The 19,562-nt window shown below is 38.0% G+C and overlaps 2 protein-coding genes across 3 annotated transcripts; one reads left to right on the forward strand and one right to left on the reverse strand.

The window, feature by feature from the left end:
- The first annotated feature begins 2,643 nt into the window (after positions 1–2,643).
- laptm4b (lysosomal protein transmembrane 4 beta) lies at positions 2,644–12,652 on the forward strand. 2 transcript variants are annotated; one of them, XM_034892943.1, is made up of 8 exons: positions 2,644–2,936; positions 4,482–4,599; positions 6,581–6,654; positions 6,754–6,876; positions 7,087–7,185; positions 8,494–8,589; positions 8,848–8,878; positions 11,794–12,652. In XM_034892943.1, the coding sequence occupies exons 1-8, from the start codon at positions 2,841–2,843 to the stop codon at positions 11,967–11,969; spliced, it is 813 nt and encodes a 270-aa protein (XP_034748834.1). In that variant the 5' UTR covers positions 2,644–2,840; the 3' UTR covers positions 11,970–12,652. The 2 variants fall into 2 exon arrangements, with proteins under 2 accessions (XP_034748834.1, XP_034748835.1); XM_034892944.1 differs by lacking the exon at positions 8,848–8,878 and having other exon boundaries at positions 2,646–2,936.
- A 3,599-nt stretch (positions 12,653–16,251) lies between these two features.
- On the reverse strand, positions 16,252–18,869 carry rpl30 (ribosomal protein L30). Its single transcript, XM_034892953.1, has 5 exons — positions 18,734–18,869; positions 18,571–18,619; positions 17,731–17,876; positions 17,064–17,194; positions 16,252–16,352 (listed from the first exon to the last, which is right to left on the reverse strand). The coding sequence occupies exons 2-5, from the start codon at positions 18,589–18,591 to the stop codon at positions 16,300–16,302; spliced, it is 351 nt and encodes a 116-aa protein (XP_034748844.1). The 5' UTR covers positions 18,592–18,619; positions 18,734–18,869; the 3' UTR covers positions 16,252–16,299.
- Between the last annotated feature and the right edge of the window lie 693 nt (positions 18,870–19,562).

Below are 19,562 nucleotides of genomic sequence, written 5' to 3' on the forward strand. Positions count from 1 at the left end.
AGTTCTGAAGGCAAAAGGGGGTCCAACCCGTTACTAGCATGGGGTACCTAATAAAGTGGCCGGTGAGTGTATGTTTCAACAGGAAAATGACCCCCAAACATACCTCCAGGCTTTGCTAGGTCTATTTGACCAAGAAGGAGAGTGATGGAGTAATGCGCCTCCACAGTCACTGGACCTGAACCCAATCAAGATGGTTTGGGGTGAGCTGGACCGCAGAGTGAAGGAAAAAGGGCCGACAAGTGCTAAGCATCTCTGGGAACCCTTTTAAGACTTTTGGGAAACCATTTGAAGCTCATCAAGAGAATGCCAAGAGTTTGCAAAGCAGTAATCAGAGCAAAGGGTGGCTACTTTGAAGAAACTAGAATATAAGTCACGTTTTCAGTTATTTCAAAGTTTTTTGTTAAGTACATAATTCCATATGTGTTCATTCATAGTTTTGATGCCTTCAGTGAGTATCTATAATGGGAACAAGTCATGAAAATAAAGGAAACGCATTGAATGAGGTGTAACCAAACTTGAACTCTGTGCCCTGCCCCTATATATATGTATATATATACACACACAAACACATACATGAGATCTGTTGTTATCCTGAAGAAGGACTGATTATTTTACCACCTTTAGTAATGTTTTCATGCCAAAAATAACAAAGCAGGAATTAGAGGCACGTTTTAGCAGCACACAAGCTGTACAGATATGAAAGGTGCTTTCTTCCGGTTTACTGGCATGTTGTTTTGACGTTTTCTGTCAAACTAATCCCAAATCTGTGATACACTATGTCATGGTGAAAATCTGTGTCAACATCTGTGCGCATGAAAGGCAGATATATTAATAGTGAAGGTCACTCTAATGGATGGTATTGCAGTTGCTCAAAGCCCTGTTGTGAAAATAACCAGCTAATGCTGTTTTAAAAAAAGATCCATCCAAAGGCCCATAGGCTTCACAGTGCTATGCTGAAACAAATCAGTAGAGCGTGGTGATATTTTTCAGCCAAACTAACAGATCAATTCAGACAAACATTGGCTTTAGGATTGTATTGCTCTACAGCAGGTCTGAGCAAAAAGGATCGTAAGGCTTTGTATTTCCAGTCATGTCAGAGCTCTTTCTACACATACATAAATACTTCTGTTTAATATTTCAAACACTCTGGGAATGTTAAGTGGAAAATCTTAAAATCTTTGAAGCTAGAAAAATGAACCATCAGTTTGATATGTCCTCTTCAGATTGTGTTGCAGCATTTAAAGAGGTGGCAGTCTGGTCAGCGTTAAGTCATGGCAGGAGAGGAAAATCCCCTATCGTGACGGCGATGCGGTCCACCCACCAGAGCTTAGAGCTGGGGCCACTGGACCATCTGTCAGGCTTGATCCATGATGTTTGCACAGACAGTGACACAAACTGACATTTAATGAAAGATGTATTTCTTGTTTTAGCATGACACAGTCATTTTATGTAGTTTGAGACAGTTCTTCAAAAAGTGAAGAAAAATGCTATTGTGGTGACATCTCATTCTTAATGTTAACCAAGAATAGGCCTATATCAAGATAAACAGCTACTAAAACATGACACTAATTGGGCATCCGGCCTAATTTTAAGAGGATGCCACTTCACTCAAAGTGTAACATCTGCAAGTATTTCAAAGCTAAAACAATGTATGTCAGGTTATGTTTTCAGGGCAAATAAAAGGCTACATTTGCCAAAATTCATGGGATTATTGTTGATGTACAAACTTGTCCTGGTACAAAAAGTACTTGATGGAAAAAGGGAGTCAATAACAGAAACAGAAACTCTGGACTAATGGCTCCCCAACAGTTTTCTGTGATTTCTTTTAAAAATCGACTGAGCATCCAAGGGTTTTTTTCCCCTCTTGGATTGCTTGATTTAAAAGGTAATTTAGAGACCCTGAAAGTTGAAAATATCCAGCATTTACTTCTTTTTCATTCTATTTTTTATTTTTAAAACGTTTGTAATGACATTTTTGAATCACATCAAAACATGACACAAATTACAAACACCATAAAGATACAAAATACATGGGGTAAGGGTGGGTGTTAAAGGAGAACACCACCTAAGAATTCCAATGGTATTTACATGGCTTTTCGGTTCAATCAACATTTTTGAACATGAACTACTCTCTCTCTCTCTCTCTCTCTCTCTCTCTCTCTCTCTCTCTCTCTCTATCTCTATCTATATCTCAAAGCCAGAAACCAGAGAAGTAAAGAAGTCTCAACCATTATCCAGAGCTGCTCCCTTGACAATGAATGGGAGACTGATTTTTGTGAACTCACATAATGTTGGTTCTCTTTTTTTTTTTTGTTGCCATATGAGCTTAATTGTAATGTAGTTCTCAGTTCTGACACATTCTGAAAGAGAATATGTTTAATTTCAGAACAGTCCCCTGGTTGTTTGATTGACTGATCGAATCTCCCAAATATCTAAAGAAAGAGACAAAAATGAATAGAATGGTTTGACAGAAAGCATCACAGCTGAATAATAGCTGAACTGAAATATTTGGTGTGATTATTATTATTTTGCATCCATCCCTCGGATCTTGTTCAAGCTCGAGTAATGGAAAATGGAATGGAAAATTATCAAAATCCTCCTGTGGTCACGTGGCTCCGGGATGAGCCAGATTAGAGCTCTCTCGCTCTTTCTCTGGTTGCCAGAAGGACTCAGGAGGACTCCACTTGCGGAAACAGGCGGACATCGTTTCTAACATACGCTGGATGTGGCGGTCCTAGTACCGAGGACGCCAACTATTTCATCTTTTAAGGACCTAGTAGATTTGAATAATTAATTGTCGGTGGCATTCATGAAATAACTTCGAATTCATAGCAGGATAAATGATGATTTCACCGTGGGACCGGTGGTACTCGACGAGCTGCTGCCTTTGCTGCCATGTACGGACGGGCACCATTATTCTGGGAATATGGTATATGGTAAGATTTTTAATTCGATGTCAGCCCCAGTAAATATGTAACTTTAGAGTAGTAGATTAAATATTTGATTAATATCAAGTGAGTTTTACAGAAATATAGCTAAGTTAGCTGGCTACTGTTGTTTTTCGGCACTAATTTGTGATTTGCCATTTTGAGGCATCGATTTATACAGTTAACGTCAACGTAATACATGTAAACTACAGTGCTAGTTAATGAAACCCCACCATTTTTCACTCAAGGCTTCTTTCTTGGTTAACGTATATAACGTTGGATCAATTTTCATCAAATATAAGCATAGCTAGCTAGCAAGCGTGTATAGGTTGTAGCCGTAACGGAATTCATTCTAAGCTACCGTTACCGTTAAACTTTCTGTTGCGCTGAAATAACCTTACTAATTCAAATTCAATTCAAATTAGCTTTATTGACATGAAAGGCTCAATAACAATGTTGCCAAAGCATCAACATTCAAATATTCGGACAGAACACAATACACACTAAAATAAACATTAACACATTAAGATTGATTTAAATTGAAAATAAATACAGTATGTATGTATGTGTATGTGTGTGTGTGTGTGTGTGTGTGTGTGTGGCTGTCTCGATCATTCACTTTCCCTCAGGTTGTGGCATGTTGCTATATACTGTAGGACCTCTCTCCATCTCCCAGGAGTATTTTTTATTTTGAGAGGTCATTCAGCTCTTTGAAATTTGAGATTACCGAGTTAAACTTGTTAATTAAACGTTCCTTAAATTACTCTCTATGATGTGATACAGGCCAGGAGCTGGTTAGATCTGCTGGACAAAACTAAATGTCCAGCAGATCTAATTCTCTTCATAAAATGTTGAAATTGGAACGCAATTTCCCAACTCATCCAGTTTGATTTTTCCTACATTTATACTGATTAAATATAGAGCTTGTTCTTTTTTTAACCATGGGATAACCACAAGTTTTCAACATAGTTCAGTGAGCCTGTTTTAATCCCTGACCCATTGGAAGCGTCAGTCTCCTTCGCTTTGTGACCCTACTACTAATTAAGTCAAACAGTGACATAATAGGACTCAAATTGTGATTTCTTTTAATCATGCTGTTTGGACAGATGCTGATTTTAAATTATTATAAATTAAATTTATTTTGATTTTGGACAGTTCCTGTAAAAAAAAAAAAGCAATTTGAAAATGGTGACCTTGGGCTCCGTGAACTTGATTGGCATTTTTGACTATTTCCTCTCATTTGTAATCAGAGAAATAATCAATGAAATACCTAATAATGACAAACAATAGCAAGTTGTGTACCTATTTCAACATTAATAGATCTAACCACAGTCAGCAGTTGACCTGTTTCATATGATGAAGGGTAACTCAATTCAAAAACCATATCAAATAATCCTTTACCTCACCTGTAATTACTTTTCATTTAAAGTACTTTATCCCACTCCAAGAAAAAGCCCAATCCGATCTAATCAATTCATTCTGTAGGTTAACCCAAGGACATAACAGTGGATAAATCCACTATGAAATGTATTGATCTTCTTCATTTCTCCACAGCTTATCAACGCGGTGGTCCTACTCATCTTGTTGTCAGCTCTCAATGACCCAGTTCAATACCGCTACCACCTTACCAGCTCTGAGCTGGGTACTGACATTGATGTCATGGACGATGCAAGTAAGTGGAACTAATCCCCTCATTGTTACATTTCTGACCTCATATATATATATATTGGACTAAATGTCCTCAATAAGGCATACTTATTACTCTACATAAAAAGTGCAAGTTCAACAAGTATCAAAAGGATTTCATATAGAAGTGTTTTTTTACCATTATTTTTAAACACTAAGGGCACATTATCAATATTCCATTCATAAGAAATCAAATTCATTTGTTTTAATTATTATACTATAATTATTTTAGTCATAATTATTCTTGTAGAGTTTAACAGAAAAAAATACCATCACCATTTAGTTCAATTTTTAGTGCATTTATATATATATATATATATATATATATATATATATATATATATATATATATATATATATATATATATATATATATATATATATATATATATATATATATATATATTTATTTATTAATATTATTAGTTACAGATTGTGTAGATTAAAAGTGGTGCATGCCTGCTTGCGTGCACACACGTGATGCGTAAAACATTTGAATGACATGCTGTCAGAAAAAGGATCAAATCTATGACACTGTTGGTGTCTTTAGTGCATCCATCTTTTTCCAGACATTTGTCAACTGACAAATGTTCCCCTCTTTAATACTTATTATCGAATATTTTAGGTATGGCAGTTGGTGTTTTCACACATTTTAATTGAATTTAATGAGGACAATACACTCAATATTCAATGATCTTATAATAAGACTGTGAATAAATACCGAAGCAATATCAAAAAATTACAGTAAGCAAATAACCAAGTTTCATGGCCCTAATATTATTATTTAAGTATATCTCCCAGCTCTTGCGGGCAGTGCCAATTAAAATCAACATCAAGTCCACGTAGCCCCGTGTTTCTGCAGCTCTAAAATCATTTCTCCCTTCTGCCCACCGTTTTTTTTTTCCTACAGAGTGCTTCTCTCAGCACAGACAAAGCTGAGTAGACTAGACTCGATAAACAAGAAATCAGTGTGCATGTGTATTTTCAGTATTTCCCCTCCAGCAGCTATCATCATCGCTGTCGCCTCTAGAACACCACAGACCCTGTCACTGGCTACTCTGATTAAAAACGACTGCTCTAATTCTCTAACGGATTAAAAGGGCCGTCCAGCATTCTTACTTGTGCAACATCAGTAGAAAATTGTGAAACAGTGGGAAAGGATGGAGACAAGTTGGTGTTATGGTTTTGCAGTAGGCAGGTATCCTTTACGTGATCATATGCCGAGAAATCTTAAAATTTGAACTCCGATGTGTGGATGTCGTGCGTGTGTGAGGTGAGGGATGGCAGTGCATTTATTCATGCATGTATTATTTATATACAGCATGTGTTAACATTATGTCCCTGTGTCTGGTGTGTGTGGCAAGGGATTAAGATGGAAGGGTATCCTACTTTCCTGGGTATTAACACAGTATCAGTACTGTAATAAGCAGTGTTGCTGAGTGTACTATGAGGGCTCACCAACAGAATACAGAAGTCACATTCAGTTCAGTTTGTATTATATAAATACAAATGGAAATTTGGAAGTTTTCCGGCTAACAATACTGATAAAACTACCAGGCATTCATTGATTCCACTGTTTTACAGCCAGTACTGTTTATTCAAACCAAACAGCGATCCGTTTAACCAAACAGGACATATGCGGATATCTTGTGACACACATGCATGTCATCGGTCAGTTTTCACAGCTGCTATTTGAATGTGAGAGGGGTGTTACATATACTCAAATTTAGTATGTCTTGCATAACTATTATCTGTGTGCTGATCATGTTTTTTCCAAGGCAGATTAAATACGATAAATGGTGAGGTTACTTAAGGTGCTTTGTTTTGTGAAATCCATGTCCCCTTGAAGACTTGTGGATTACATCAGTAGAATCAAGAGTTCTACTGAAAACCAGCAGCAATATTTCACTAGTGAAGTAGATTATCTGTTCTCACACTGTTATGTTTGTTGGGTTTTGCTTCCGCAGATATCTGCATAGCCACTGCAATATCCCTCCTCATGATTCTCATATGTGGCATGGCGACATATGGTGCTTACAAGGTAAATAAACAAACAATACAAATGAGATTCAAACTGACATCTGGACCTACCTTAGTTGTTTCTGAGTTCCTTCATCCATCCTCCATTTCTCCCACATAGCAACATGCTGCTTGGATCATTCCATTCTTCTGCTACCAAATCTTCGACTTTGCCCTTAACACACTGGTAGCAATTAGCGTGGTCGTTTATCCCAACACAGTGCAGGACTACCTCCAGCAGCTGGTAAGAACTATATCACTTCAATCCCAACACCTACTTTTAATGGCTTCGTTTTAAACTGCAGGGTTGAAATACTGTCAAAAGCTATAGTATAAAATGTTTATATTTAAGGAAAAGTTTACTAAACGTTTTTTCAGAGGCAGATTTATAAAATAAAGTCTTTTCTTTCACTCCTGACATTGATTTATTTGAATTTATATCCCTCTCTTCCAGCCGGGGACATTCCCTTACAAAGAGGACATCATGTCCACCAACAACATGTGCCTAGTTTTTGCAGTTCTCCTATTCATTGGCTGCATCCTCTCTTTCAAGGTAAGACCACAGGCTCTCTTTAGTATGGAAGATTCTCCTTAAATTTGGCCTTTTTGGGCTTTAGTAATTGCATCTGCAACATCCATCTGAACAGATAAAAGTATTCTTTGAAAATAAAATGATACATGCAACCCATGTCTTTACATAACACACTCATTGAACATTTGTTCCTTGTAGAACTGCCTTTTTTTATAGATTTGCTCATCATTTTGCAACGTGATCAAGGCAATCAAGATCAAGTCTCACACTTTGCACATCTAGAGCAACACGAACCATATGGCTTGTGTAATGAATCTGCCTGTGTGAACATTTTCATTATCTATGTTCTCCACAAGATTATCACACAGTCAGAGAGCAGTGGCTCAGGGACAACAGGAAACCAACTCCTGCCCAGTAATTCCCCCTTAATGCATGGATGATTCTCCAGGCGTAGCTGTGCTCGGGGGCTCTGGGACGAGATGGGACAGGAAGTTGCAGTCGTCTGTACAATCAAAGCAAGTTGTTTCTCCTCCAAGCTTAGATTGGAAATGTTCTCGGCAGATATCCAAAGCCAAAGCCTGGGTTTTATGATAGGAAGCAGCCGCTGCTAAACTTCCTGCTGAAGAATCCACTTGACTGCACTTAGCATAAATGACTGATACAGACAGGCAGAAAGAAGGAGCACTGGAGAGGGAAGCGCAGGATCCAGCAGATAGAGAGATGCAGATGAGAGACAGATGGTTGGATGAATAAAAAGATGGGAAGTATATGGGCAGGTCAGATTTGGACTTCGTAGCAACGCAAACTGCTAGGCTAGCACATTATCAATGTGATTGAAAATGTCAGAGAGTCAGTGTCACAGTGTGGAGGTCAACTCCACAGATGGTAAAGTTGTTGGCTAGCAGGCTGCCTGGTTTCCTGGTTGGTCGGTTGCGCTTTCTGCTGGCAGAGGTACAGACTCAGCAGGCTACTCACACATATACACAATGAACCTTCTGTTCTTATGCCAAGTCAGACAAACCTAAACCCGACTGCTAACATAGCTTTACAGGCTACAATGCTGGTGGAAGACCAAGAAGGGCAACATTGTCCAGGAAAATGTCCCTATACTTGTACAACTGTATCAAATGCCCATGTATCCTGACCTTTCTCGTTGCAAAGGTAGCCAATATACGACACTTTATCAAGTATGACGCATCTCTGCCTTCATCCTCTCTGACCTTGATGAATGGATGAAATCATAGCAAGCAGCATCAGCAATAATTCAAAGTGAGGACACAATTATTAAAGGTCATTGTGTGTTCTTTGTTTTCACCCCCCCGGGGACAGGCCTACCTGATTGGCTGTGTGTGGAACTGCTACAGATATGTGAGTGGCAGGGGCACCACGGAGGTTCTGGTTTATGTCACAACCAATGACACCACGGTGAGTCCTCACATCCACCTTCTAGCTCCTCAAATATACTCACTCAGATCATAACAAAATTGCATTCCACAGCATTGTTTTGGCTTGCAAGCTTTCAGTTCATTATATACGGGGAAGATCACTTAGGGACAAAACAACTTCTAAAGGATTGTAACAATGTTTGGCACATTAACTTTAATACAGTGTGTAAGATTCTTTGCTCAACATCGGTGAGGTTTTATCGACTTATACTACATTTACTTTTGTATGTTATTTCAGCTCAATGAGTTGACACCTTTTAATGTACAAGGTAAGGATTATAGACATTACTCTGTAGAGACAAAGCGCATTTAAGTCCCCCCCCCCCCCCCCCCCCCCCCACCGGAGGGGAAATTAACTCTACATTGACTTGTATTGCGTGAAGGTTCCTTCTCGTCAATTTGGTCTCCCAGCAAACAACAGAAGATATTCCCTTCCAACAATGCAAGAACACATAACTTAAGATTTCCTAAGCTACAGACCCGAAAAACTGTGTGTATCCCACAGTTATCCCATTCTCCATGTTGATTCCTCCCTTTCGATCCACTTTTAGGGTCAACAGCTTACAAAATCTTAGGTCTTGGGTCATTTACCCTGTTGGTAGTGAATATCCCCACACAGCAGCTTTTAGGCATTTCTCTGTTTGCGCTCTGTCTCTACGTACGTCTTATGATGAAATAGCTTTAATGGAACTTAGAGCAGCTGTGTAGAGCCTGAAAATAAACAGATTTCATTTTTAAAACTAGTCAATGCTAAATTCTCAGAAAACCTCATTAACCTTGACCTCAGACTTTAGAAGTTAAATGAATGTGCATGTTAAATAATGAGGAGTGGGGGGAAAAAACAGCTTTGGCTTATTCCCGCTCCTTTTTGGACATAGTGAACATATTGTTTGTAACACTTCATAGATATATATATATATATATATATATATATATATATATATATATATATCATTTTTAATGTATTGCAGCACACTTAATGTGTTTTTACAGGAATGATTTTCAGTTGAGTGTGAGAAAGAATTTCACTGACAGTTGATTTCATAACATTTTATTCTTTTTAATAAGAAGACATTAAAAAGACCAGAACATATGTATAACTTATTATTTCATCAATTTCTTTATTTACATTATTATTTACAGAAAATAATGTAATAATGAAACATGTATTTTGCCCTCATTAGATCGTGGCCGCTGAGCCAGTTCACATGTCAAATACCTTAATTTCCAAGAGGTTCAGGTTAGTGAGGTCCTGCTGAAAAATCACCACAAAGTAATAGTTATTATCAGTAGAACAGAACTGTGAAGTGAAACCAGTTTATCTGTCAGTGAAGTGACATTGGTGCACTGTACGTGCTGTAGATCATCCTGTGCTGTGATTGGCTGGCTGTGTAGAGCCGGGTGTCCACCCCACTTGTTCCCTTCAGTCTTGACTCGTGGGCTTTCTGAGAGGCTTTGGCATAGTCACAGTTTCCATTTGTCTGTCTGTAATCCTCCACACTGATACATAAGACATTAATCTGTCCAACACCCGCTGTCGTCACTTTGTCCTTGTTGTCACGGTTGGCCCTGGTTTATGTTGCTGATGGGTTTTCTACCTTTTGAAACTGACTCTACATGCATGATCTGATCCATTAGGGTCTGATATGATATTGTATCATATCATGTGTCCAAGTGTTGGATATGTGCCCATCAGTTTTGTTCACTGGAGATATGATGGAGGCAGGAGGCAAAATAAATAGTTTTTCTCCTCAACCAAATTTTGAGAGAAAACACTGAACACATTTAAAATGAAAACACTCAGTTTAGAAAAAATGCTTAGTTTAGAATTCATTTTAAATTTATTTGCATGCAAAGAACAAAACTAACGTGTGCAAATTTGTTAGCCGGTGACACGCTTACATTTTTTATGTAGTTAGTGTTGTGTATTATATTATAATTCCATGAAAACACAAAAAACTAATAATTTGTCTGTCAATACTCTGCTCTCAGTCAATTCATTTATTCCTACTGAAGACCTACTGTACATCTTAAAAAACTGTACACAAATGTATAGTTCTTTTCTTTTTTTAACTAAATAATTTTGTGTGAAACATATCTCTGTTTCAATAAAATATGGAATAGAAATGAGTGACAAGTTTTGCGAAGCAGCCTGGTGGCAAGTTGGTAAATATTCACCAGAGCACAGTGAAACGGAGATGTGTAGGAATCTGATGAACTTGACGCAGTAGCAAATGTTCCACGCTGTTTGTGAAAAAAGCTTTATTAAAACAGTTTAAAAATAATACTGGCTACACTGTAAATAAAAAAATTCAAATGTTCATTCAAATTAAACCAATAATGCACATGAATTCACCACAGCACAAGCTTTGTGAATTTTAATCAAAAGTATTTAAATACAACAAATATCTGTGGCTGACAGCTCACATATTTGCACAAATATTGAGGACATGTTTTCATCCCTGGATTCCCTCTCTCAAACACGCTGCCGAATGAATAGAGCGCTCCATCTATTTTTACTAGATGGCTTTTCACTGCCGCGAACATCAAGTACCCAGCTGCATATCTGCTGTGCTTTTACATAAACACCATTAAAATGCAGAAGGGCCATCCCGCTCTCTCTCTTCCCCCTTCTCTCTCTGTGCATCTCTGTCCGTCCTCTCTTCTTTTGAACATGTGAAATAATTGTCTGCTTGTCCGCTTCATTTCAAATCCTCCCGGTGATGTGTTCGCCGGGCCTCCCTGGCTGCTTCACAATTCAGTCCCCTCGGAGCATATTCTCTCTCACTCTCTTTCACTGAATTAGCAACAGTGCTGGTTTTATAACACCGTTTACAGAGAGAACCCTCAGACGGAGAGAAGGCAATCTGTCCTCTAAAGGGATGTGTGGGATGGTTTCCTTGCAGCTAGAAATGCATTCCATAGGGAGAGAATGAGTATGAACGATGAAGAAGAAACCTTCCACAGTTACTAAGGTTGTGTCGGAAATTACTTTCTACTTACTATATAATGTACTATAAAAACTGTCAGCCAATTTGATTGTCTTAATTCTTAATGTGTACACTTTCTACATCAGATAGTTTCCTCAAAAACTGCCCAATTGGCTCATTCATCACAATGGAGGAATTTACATAGTAAGTATGCTAGGGAATGAGACACCGTCTGTTTTTTTGTCACATTTCAGGTGTTGCTGCCACCATACGAGGAGGCCATCGCCATACCACCGAAGGAGCCCCCCCCCCAGTATATGGAGGCATGAGAGACGTCCTCTCTCCTGGACCCCATACCCCGAACACCTACCACATATCCCTCCAACGCTCACTGGAAGATGTTGAAAGACAAGACAAAACTATGTCTTAGAGGCTGGTTTCATCTTGGATACATGCCAACCTTAGATTAGATAAGACTGACCCTGAGCCAACAACTCCATCCCCCCCCCCCCCCTAAACTCTTGCACGCCCTGAACACTCTGTCCCAACTTAATTTGCACTTTTCTTTGAGTAAAACGTGCAGCGGTTATGGCCACCAACTGTTAACCCCCCAATACTGTGAATCTCCCTCGTGGTCTTTGTCTAGAAACAAACTACCTGAAGAGAGAGAGTGACAGAGAGCGCAAGAAGGAATGCGACATACATGGTCAGTTATGCAAGAGCACTTTTTTTCCAAAATTGAAAAATTCCTTCATCGAATGTAATGTTGAGGTATTTTTGTACGACTTTTTTGTATAACTGAGAGATAAGTGAATAGTGAAAGGCTGTCCTGTTGTGACATCATCTAAGTACTGATGTGGCTTGTCCTGCGGGTAATCGTATTGAAAAAAAGGTTCCTCGACCAATAACAAGCACGTCTTCCTTTTGTATCCATGTAACACACGGTCTGTAAGCCTGTAATCCATCGACTCCTAGTGAAAACCTTGTTCACCCATTGATTTCAAACATAATATTCCAGTTTGCCTTCCTGTCTGATCCAAGATCTTAAAAGCTAAGAAAGACATACTCATCCAGTGAAGCACACACACATACACGATTCACACACTACAGATTCACATCCAAAAAGGCAACACACATTCTGTAATATCTAAAATGTGTAAACATTAGTATCTGAAAAAGGTTTCAGTTAAGACGTCTTTCGCGTGTTCCCGTCGCAATCCATGGATCATGGTGTATAATCTAATCTGATCTGTTAAAAAGAGCTAATTTAGCTGGACTGAGGGCATTTTCCTATTACATGCAGAACCTGTGTGTTTGTGTGTGTGACCGTGTGATGTATCTTCTAGTCCCTTTTATATGTAGTAACATTTCCTTTGCACATTCAGTGATATAGTGTTGAGATTTTTCCTGTGCCAGTGACCAGTTTTTTTAAATGAACCGTGGATGGCAATCTAAAGCATTGATTTAGCGTAGCATAGTAGCACAAAATCAATATACAGTATATGAAGCTAGATTTTAGTCTTTTGCCTCGAACTATTCAGGCAACTGTGAGAAATAATAATGGAACAAACTACATTAGACATAGCTAATCCCATTCTTTCCAATAACAAGAAGTATTTGCTATCGACAGAACCATTAAACCAGTTACATTTTTATCCTTCGACTATGCAACAGTGCATCAACAATTTCTTAGACCTGGAAATACACGTAATGTGAAGTAGTATTCCATTTGATAGTAATAATGTAGTTGATAATGTAGCCATTTGTTGCCCCGATCATCATTGTCCCTGTGTGAATTGGGACCAATGCATCTGCAAATCCAACAAAATGAAATTGCACTTTAAAGTCAGCATGAGCTCACTGTGAACTGATATGTTTGTTTTTATTCATCTTTACCATGGTATGCTGCAATGGTTCTAAATACGATCAGCCACCCTCTTCTGGCTGCTACAAGCTTCTTAAAAAACAACATAAACAAATCGATATTCACATTGGGTGATGGGACTGAAAAGCTGCCGATTTTAATTTGACTGAATGAGGATTTCAGCTGCAGGGTTTAGAAAAAAAAAAAGTCTTGTACAGTATGTGGACCAGAGAATGGCTGATTTTATTAGAATCACTTCAATTCTCACACATACTCTTGTTGGATCTGCATTAGCTCCTGTCTTCAATTCTGAACAATAAAAAGCTAAATCCGTTGTCTGTTCTGGGTGTATTGATTTAGTCAGTAGTTTGTTTTTATACCTGAGCTCGTCATCTTGAAAAGAACAAATCAATTATTTATAAAGTTACTGTTATTCACATTCATTTCATTTAAATTAAAAAAAAGAGCCAATTAATAGGCAGGATTTGAACCTATCTAGAAGTACTTACATGGGACATACTATACTAAGACTTTATTACTTTTAGGCATACTATAACTATTTTTGACATACCGTACTATGATTATTTTTATCAGTTTATTTTGACTTGCTATACTATCACCTTTTTATATATTTTCAACATACTATAGTAGGAATTGTTAATCACTCTTTCAACATTCTATACTACAACTTTTTTTTTCAATGTGCTATACTCTGACATTCTTCTTCTGACTATAACTTTTTTTAATCACTTTTTTCTGACATACTGTGAGTATTTTCGACTTGACCTTTTGTATGTGGGATGCTGGCCCGCTGGTGTGCACTGATGCCATTGGGCAATTGGCCATCCTGGCCCTTTTCATAATGATATATAATAATATAATTTTGTTTCCATGTACCACACTTTAACTTTTTAATGGCTTCTTTTGACAGGTTTTTAGGTTTTTAGAACCCGCAGGCAACCAGCAAGTCAGCTAGGTTTCAATACCCAGTTTTGATTGCCCCATGTCATGAGGTCATTACAACATTCTGTACTATGACTTCATTTGACATACTAAACCATGACATTATTTAAATGCTGTTATATTTTCAAAATTACTTCTTTGTTAGCACACAGGGTCCGTGGGTTGCAATGCTGCCAACAGCATTTTTTGATATACTATATTGTGATTTTGTGTGTCTCTTGAATGTGTTTACATCTGTACTATCTACTTGTGAGCTGATAACTCTGGATCTTATTTAATGAACAGGTCAAAAAGGGGCCTCTCTCTCCTCATGTATACAGTAGTTCTTTAACATTTCAATGAAATTGATACTAATGAAACCAGTTCCACCTTTTCAGCAGTCACAAGCATTTTCTGCATAAAAATGCATTTTCTAGTTTTATCTATGAAAACAATTTCAGGTAAATATGGATGTTTTATTGTAATGAAACTGATTTCCGCCATCTTCTTGTTTCTGTTAATTCAGCAACAAGATTATATTAGCATAAAGACAGTCACGTTTTAAAATTGTGGCTGTTATGCTGATGTGCGTGTCCTGCCGCTCTCAGAAACTCAGCCTCTCCCTATTGAGACTAAAAAACTGGCAGATCAGAAAGGATTTACCCGCCTGCCTCAAAATGCATGCTGGCATTACCTTGGGTCTGACAGCAGGCTCCCAGACAAACACACACACTTACTTTCTGCCACTAGGACAGGAAAAAAAACAAAAAACAAGTAGGTCACAGTCTGTCTCTTTTCTTGCTAGTTGTGTGCAGCTGGAACATGACATCAGCTACTAAAAGGACATATTATATAATACAATAATATATATAATATAATTTACAATCAGTCAAAACATAAAAGTAGAAAAATGAATAACAGCAGCCGCCCAAAAATGTGAAGTACTGGAGGAAGCTGTATGGCCCTCAACAGCTCTATTTATGGCAGATTGTTTATGCTCGTTATTCAAATCTAATAGTATAGCCCCTTTAGAAATGATTTGTTGCAGGGCATATGTTGCACGTGAAACAGATCATCAGGGATGATTTCATTTATTTTAATTGATATCAAGAAAACAGCTTAGGGAAGCCGCCAGGGGAAAAACTGGCCCTAAACACTGGATGGATAATGGATGATTATGATTCTGCATTGGGGTAAATGTACTGGCCAGTTTCAAAACTTACACCAAAAACAATGACATCTGACCCAGACATCTATGGAATTATGTTCCAGTGTAATATTATCAGGCCAGTTCATATTTCAAACCTTTTAGTAGCTGCAGATATCTGCCTGCTGTTGGTATTTAGACATTGCCACTCCTCATAATCATTGCCTGCAATTCATACTACGTCTTTATATTTGACGACATGATATATTGTCAAACCTCAATAACTTGATGCTTAAGTATACCAGAATTAAATAATTATGCAGCAAGATCCAAAATGACAATGACATTTCTGAGTGAATATATGATATATATGAAAGTGAGGGAAGAAACTGTTCTCAAAAGATGAGCAGTTGCTTAATTTTGACCAAATTGTGTTCAGAGGCCAGTCGGGTGAATCGTCATTTACACAAGAATCAGTTCATGTAGTCAAGCTTTGTTGCACAAGTCTTTGAAGAAAAGATCAACCACTTAAAAACTGGTATCCTAAAATGACCTCTGTAACATTTTCTGCGGTTAGGATCGTATTGTTAAGAGGTCTGCAGGACTAGAGGAAATGTCTCCCAAGACCTTGAAAACCTAGATGGTAGTAACCTCATCTGAGAAAAATCAAAGAACACTAGTGCTCTCTGATGGACACTTGCAGGATTGACGGTATCGGGACAGGCCGGTTATATTGTTGAAAGAACTGACAGCAGCATATACTGTTAACACCGACTTTATTTATAACAACGGGGTGGGGGAACAGCTCTACTGAGGTGGCTGCTGCTGGTCTGGCATGCTCCTGATGATGTCAGAATCACCTGAAGGAGAAAACAAAATGTTAGCTGATCCAAACCCAAAATGCCATACATACATCCAATTATATTTCCCACATAAAACAACTAATTTGACCTCCTACAAATACACAAGCAGTCAAAACTGAGGAGAAAGGGTACCAATGCATCCAACAACTGGCCAGAAAGCACAAGGAGCTAAACTAAGCGCTCCGGAAGATTCATCTAGCAAACCGCTGGTCCTGAACTGGAACTGGCTAGTATCGCCGGTAACATTACATCAGATCTGGTAACTAGTCCCAGCAGTGTGTCAAACTAAAAAAGTGAACAAACCCATTTGAGACAAATTATCTGTATTGATTACTAAACACATTAGAAGACAACATTAACGTCTTAAAAGACTGACCTCGATCTCGATTCTACTACTAATTGAACTTTATTGAATGGAAATGCTGTATGTATAAACTGTAGGTGTTAGAGGGGCCTTTTTGCTGCTGTTCAGTCCTTTAAAACGGAGTCATTGGGGCCAATCCTCCAAGGCTAAAACCCCTGCATCAATTTTGACAGTGTGCGATACAAGCTTGTGCCAGCAAAGTCTCATTAGTCCATTAATGATGTCAATATGGGCTTACTCCATAACATCTTAAATAGCTCTAAGGAGCCAAAAAAACACAATTAATGTTTGTTAACTGCACCATACTGCAGATGGTGTCAAAAACAAAAAAGGTAGGTACTCACCAGGGTCAATGATTGCCAGTGTGCACACCCTGAAGTACTTTCCGCAGGCTGTGCCGAGCTCAATGTTGTTACCGCTGTAGTGGTGGACACCAGTCTTGGCCAGCATTGCATAGTACTCAATCTCAGATTTCCTGAACATGGAAGACACAAAACGAGTCAAAAAAGCAGATTATAATACAGTCACGTTGACAAGACAAATAAAAACTAATGCCCCCAAATGGTGCCAACAAGTTATGCTTTCATCAAGTGTGTAACTAGACAATTTATAACAGAATCAACAGCCTTTAAAACTTATTGTGCTTTACAACCTCTGCATCAAAGCACCCTGACTTGTGAAACAGCTGTTGTCTAAATGGAAAAATCTGACCAACTGATTTAAAAAACCTGACCGTTATGGGAATTTGAACTAAATATGTGTAAGCTTTTGATAGCAATGCAAACAATTACCAGTTTGAACATTAAGCATACTTTTCTATATGCACGTCATATTGTGAATCCTGTCTAATAAAGTTATTGATGCTATATTCTATTCATATCTAGAGTTGTTACACACAAGTCATCAAATAAATCCCCCCCATATGGAATTACTTGCTTACAGAAACTAAGATGACAATACAACTCATTTTTATTGGAACAAGTATGAATGTATTAGTTTTTCTTCATATACCTAAGAGCAGGGCAGTTGTTGGCCAGGATAACCAGCTTGGCTTTTCCCTGACGGATCATCTTCTGGGACTGTTTGTAGCCCAGGACGTATTTTCCACTCTTCATCACCAGCTGGAGACGGGAGTTGATGGACTCCATGGACTTTTTCTGAACAAACAAATGTACATACCTAGATTTAGGGACAGCACACAGTCTACATCGCTAACTTCCAACAAAGTTCTCATTAAAAAAAAAATATATATATGAGTAGGAATAACAAATTCCATTAAAAAAAGAAAGAAAAGACAAAGTCAGCACTACAAATGTTATTTTACATTAGCATGAATGTTGCCATGTTAATGCTAGAAACAGCCGAATACTCACTTAATTGAACGTGACTCAGTTTCAAGTCTGTAATTGTGTTGTCACTTTTTAAAATCAATTTTGATTACCATTTTATTCTTTTTTGGTCGTTCTTTGTACGTTTTTTCGGCTAAAAACGATGTCACCCTTGTGAAGCACTTTAAGACTTGTGTTCTGTAATAGGTTTTCATTAAATACCATTATTACGTTTGTGTTAAATTTAGCAAACTAGCATTAGCTGCACTGCCGGTGTTATAACTTACAGTTTAACAGCTACAAACGTTAAACGAAAGACAGATGGGCGGAAGACAATAAATAAAATGACAGTTTACGCATGCTTTCACATATTTACAGCTGCAATGATTTAACGCAAAACTAAACGCTGCGTGTAAATAGGTGTATACGGACAGCAACGGTGCTAGCTAGCAGGCCGTGACAGAAACACGTCTCCACGTGAAGCAGCAGCTCGTGCACTTCTGGCCGAGCTAACGCCACTCACCGTTTTCTTTGCAGCCACCATTTTTGCGGTTTAGTCCTGACCGGCCAACCTGCGGGCGAAAGGAGGGAAGGAGAAGACTATGGTTAATGTCTGGACCGTAACAAAACGTTAAAATTAACAAATCCCGGTGATATTTTATCGGAAAACTCGGAGCTCGTCTTACTGTGAGTTAACTCCAATATGGCCTCGGAGAGAAAGGAAGTCCCATGGTGCACTGCGCTGCTATTTTTCGGTGGGCCTGCGCAAACGAGTACTGCGCAGACTACTCATTGCAGACAGATGGTTTAGAGAAAACCAATAGACTGCATGAAATAAATATGTATAGTTATAACAAATACACATTAGTCTACAGCGAGCATTAATGAAGCAAAACAGAAAAATATACTCACATTAAAATACATACATTAACAAGTAATAGTTACAGAATAAAAGTTAATAAAGTTTAAAAGACAAAATGCTAGGCTACAAAATAGACAGATCGACAGACCAAGGCAAGTGCAGAAACTTGCAAACAATGATTAAAGCTAATACTAGGCTGTTAATTGCATTAAATATGTAACAAAAACATGTATGTAATAACATGGATCTATTAAAAGCTGTATTTCATCTATCTATTTTTTTCACATTAGTCACTATAAGGCATTGTTATAGATGTAAATACCCATGGGTATAAAGTAGGCTTTCTAAAACTAGCTACATCTAAACCAGCGTTGCCACCAAAATTAAAATGATCCTGTATACACTAATGTATCATAAATATAAACACAATAAAACACTGACAGGGGTCCTTTTGATGCCTAGTAGATACTTTTACTTGCTATGCTTCAAGTGCATTTTGCTTTGATGAATGCAGATAGATCTACTTCAGTTGGAGTATTTTTTTTATAATGTGATGGCTACATTTCGGATAACACTTCTTCTACAACTGAGCATGGGTTATTTGACACGTTTCCACAGAACATCACGCTTCTCCACTGGACTGGACTTTAACT

The sequence above is a fragment of the Etheostoma cragini genome, chromosome 14 (assembly GCF_013103735.1).
Source record: "Etheostoma cragini isolate CJK2018 chromosome 14, CSU_Ecrag_1.0, whole genome shotgun sequence".
Taxonomy (NCBI): domain Eukaryota; kingdom Metazoa; phylum Chordata; class Actinopteri; order Perciformes; family Percidae; genus Etheostoma; species Etheostoma cragini.

Bases quoted from the DNA above. Each gene is read 5' to 3' on its own strand.
- laptm4b (XM_034892943.1), top strand. From the start codon at position 2,841: ATGATGATTTCACCGTGGGACCGGTGGTACTCGACGAGCTGCTGCCTT. The intron at 2,937-4,481 runs GTAAGATTTTTA...ATTTCTCCACAG, and splicing joins TTCTGGGAATATGGTATATG to CTTATCAACGCGGTGGTCCT. The intron at 6,877-7,086 runs GTAAGAACTATA...CCTCTCTTCCAG, and splicing joins AGGACTACCTCCAGCAGCTG to CCGGGGACATTCCCTTACAA.
- rpl30 (XM_034892953.1), bottom strand. From the start codon at position 18,591: ATGGTGGCTGCAAAGAAAACG. The intron at 17,877-18,570 runs GTGAGTGGCGTT...TTGTTTGTTCAG, and splicing joins TGGTGGCTGCAAAGAAAACG to AAAAAGTCCATGGAGTCCAT. The intron at 17,195-17,730 runs GTATATGAAGAA...TTCCATGTTCAG, and splicing joins AACAACTGCCCTGCTCTTAG to GAAATCTGAGATTGAGTACT.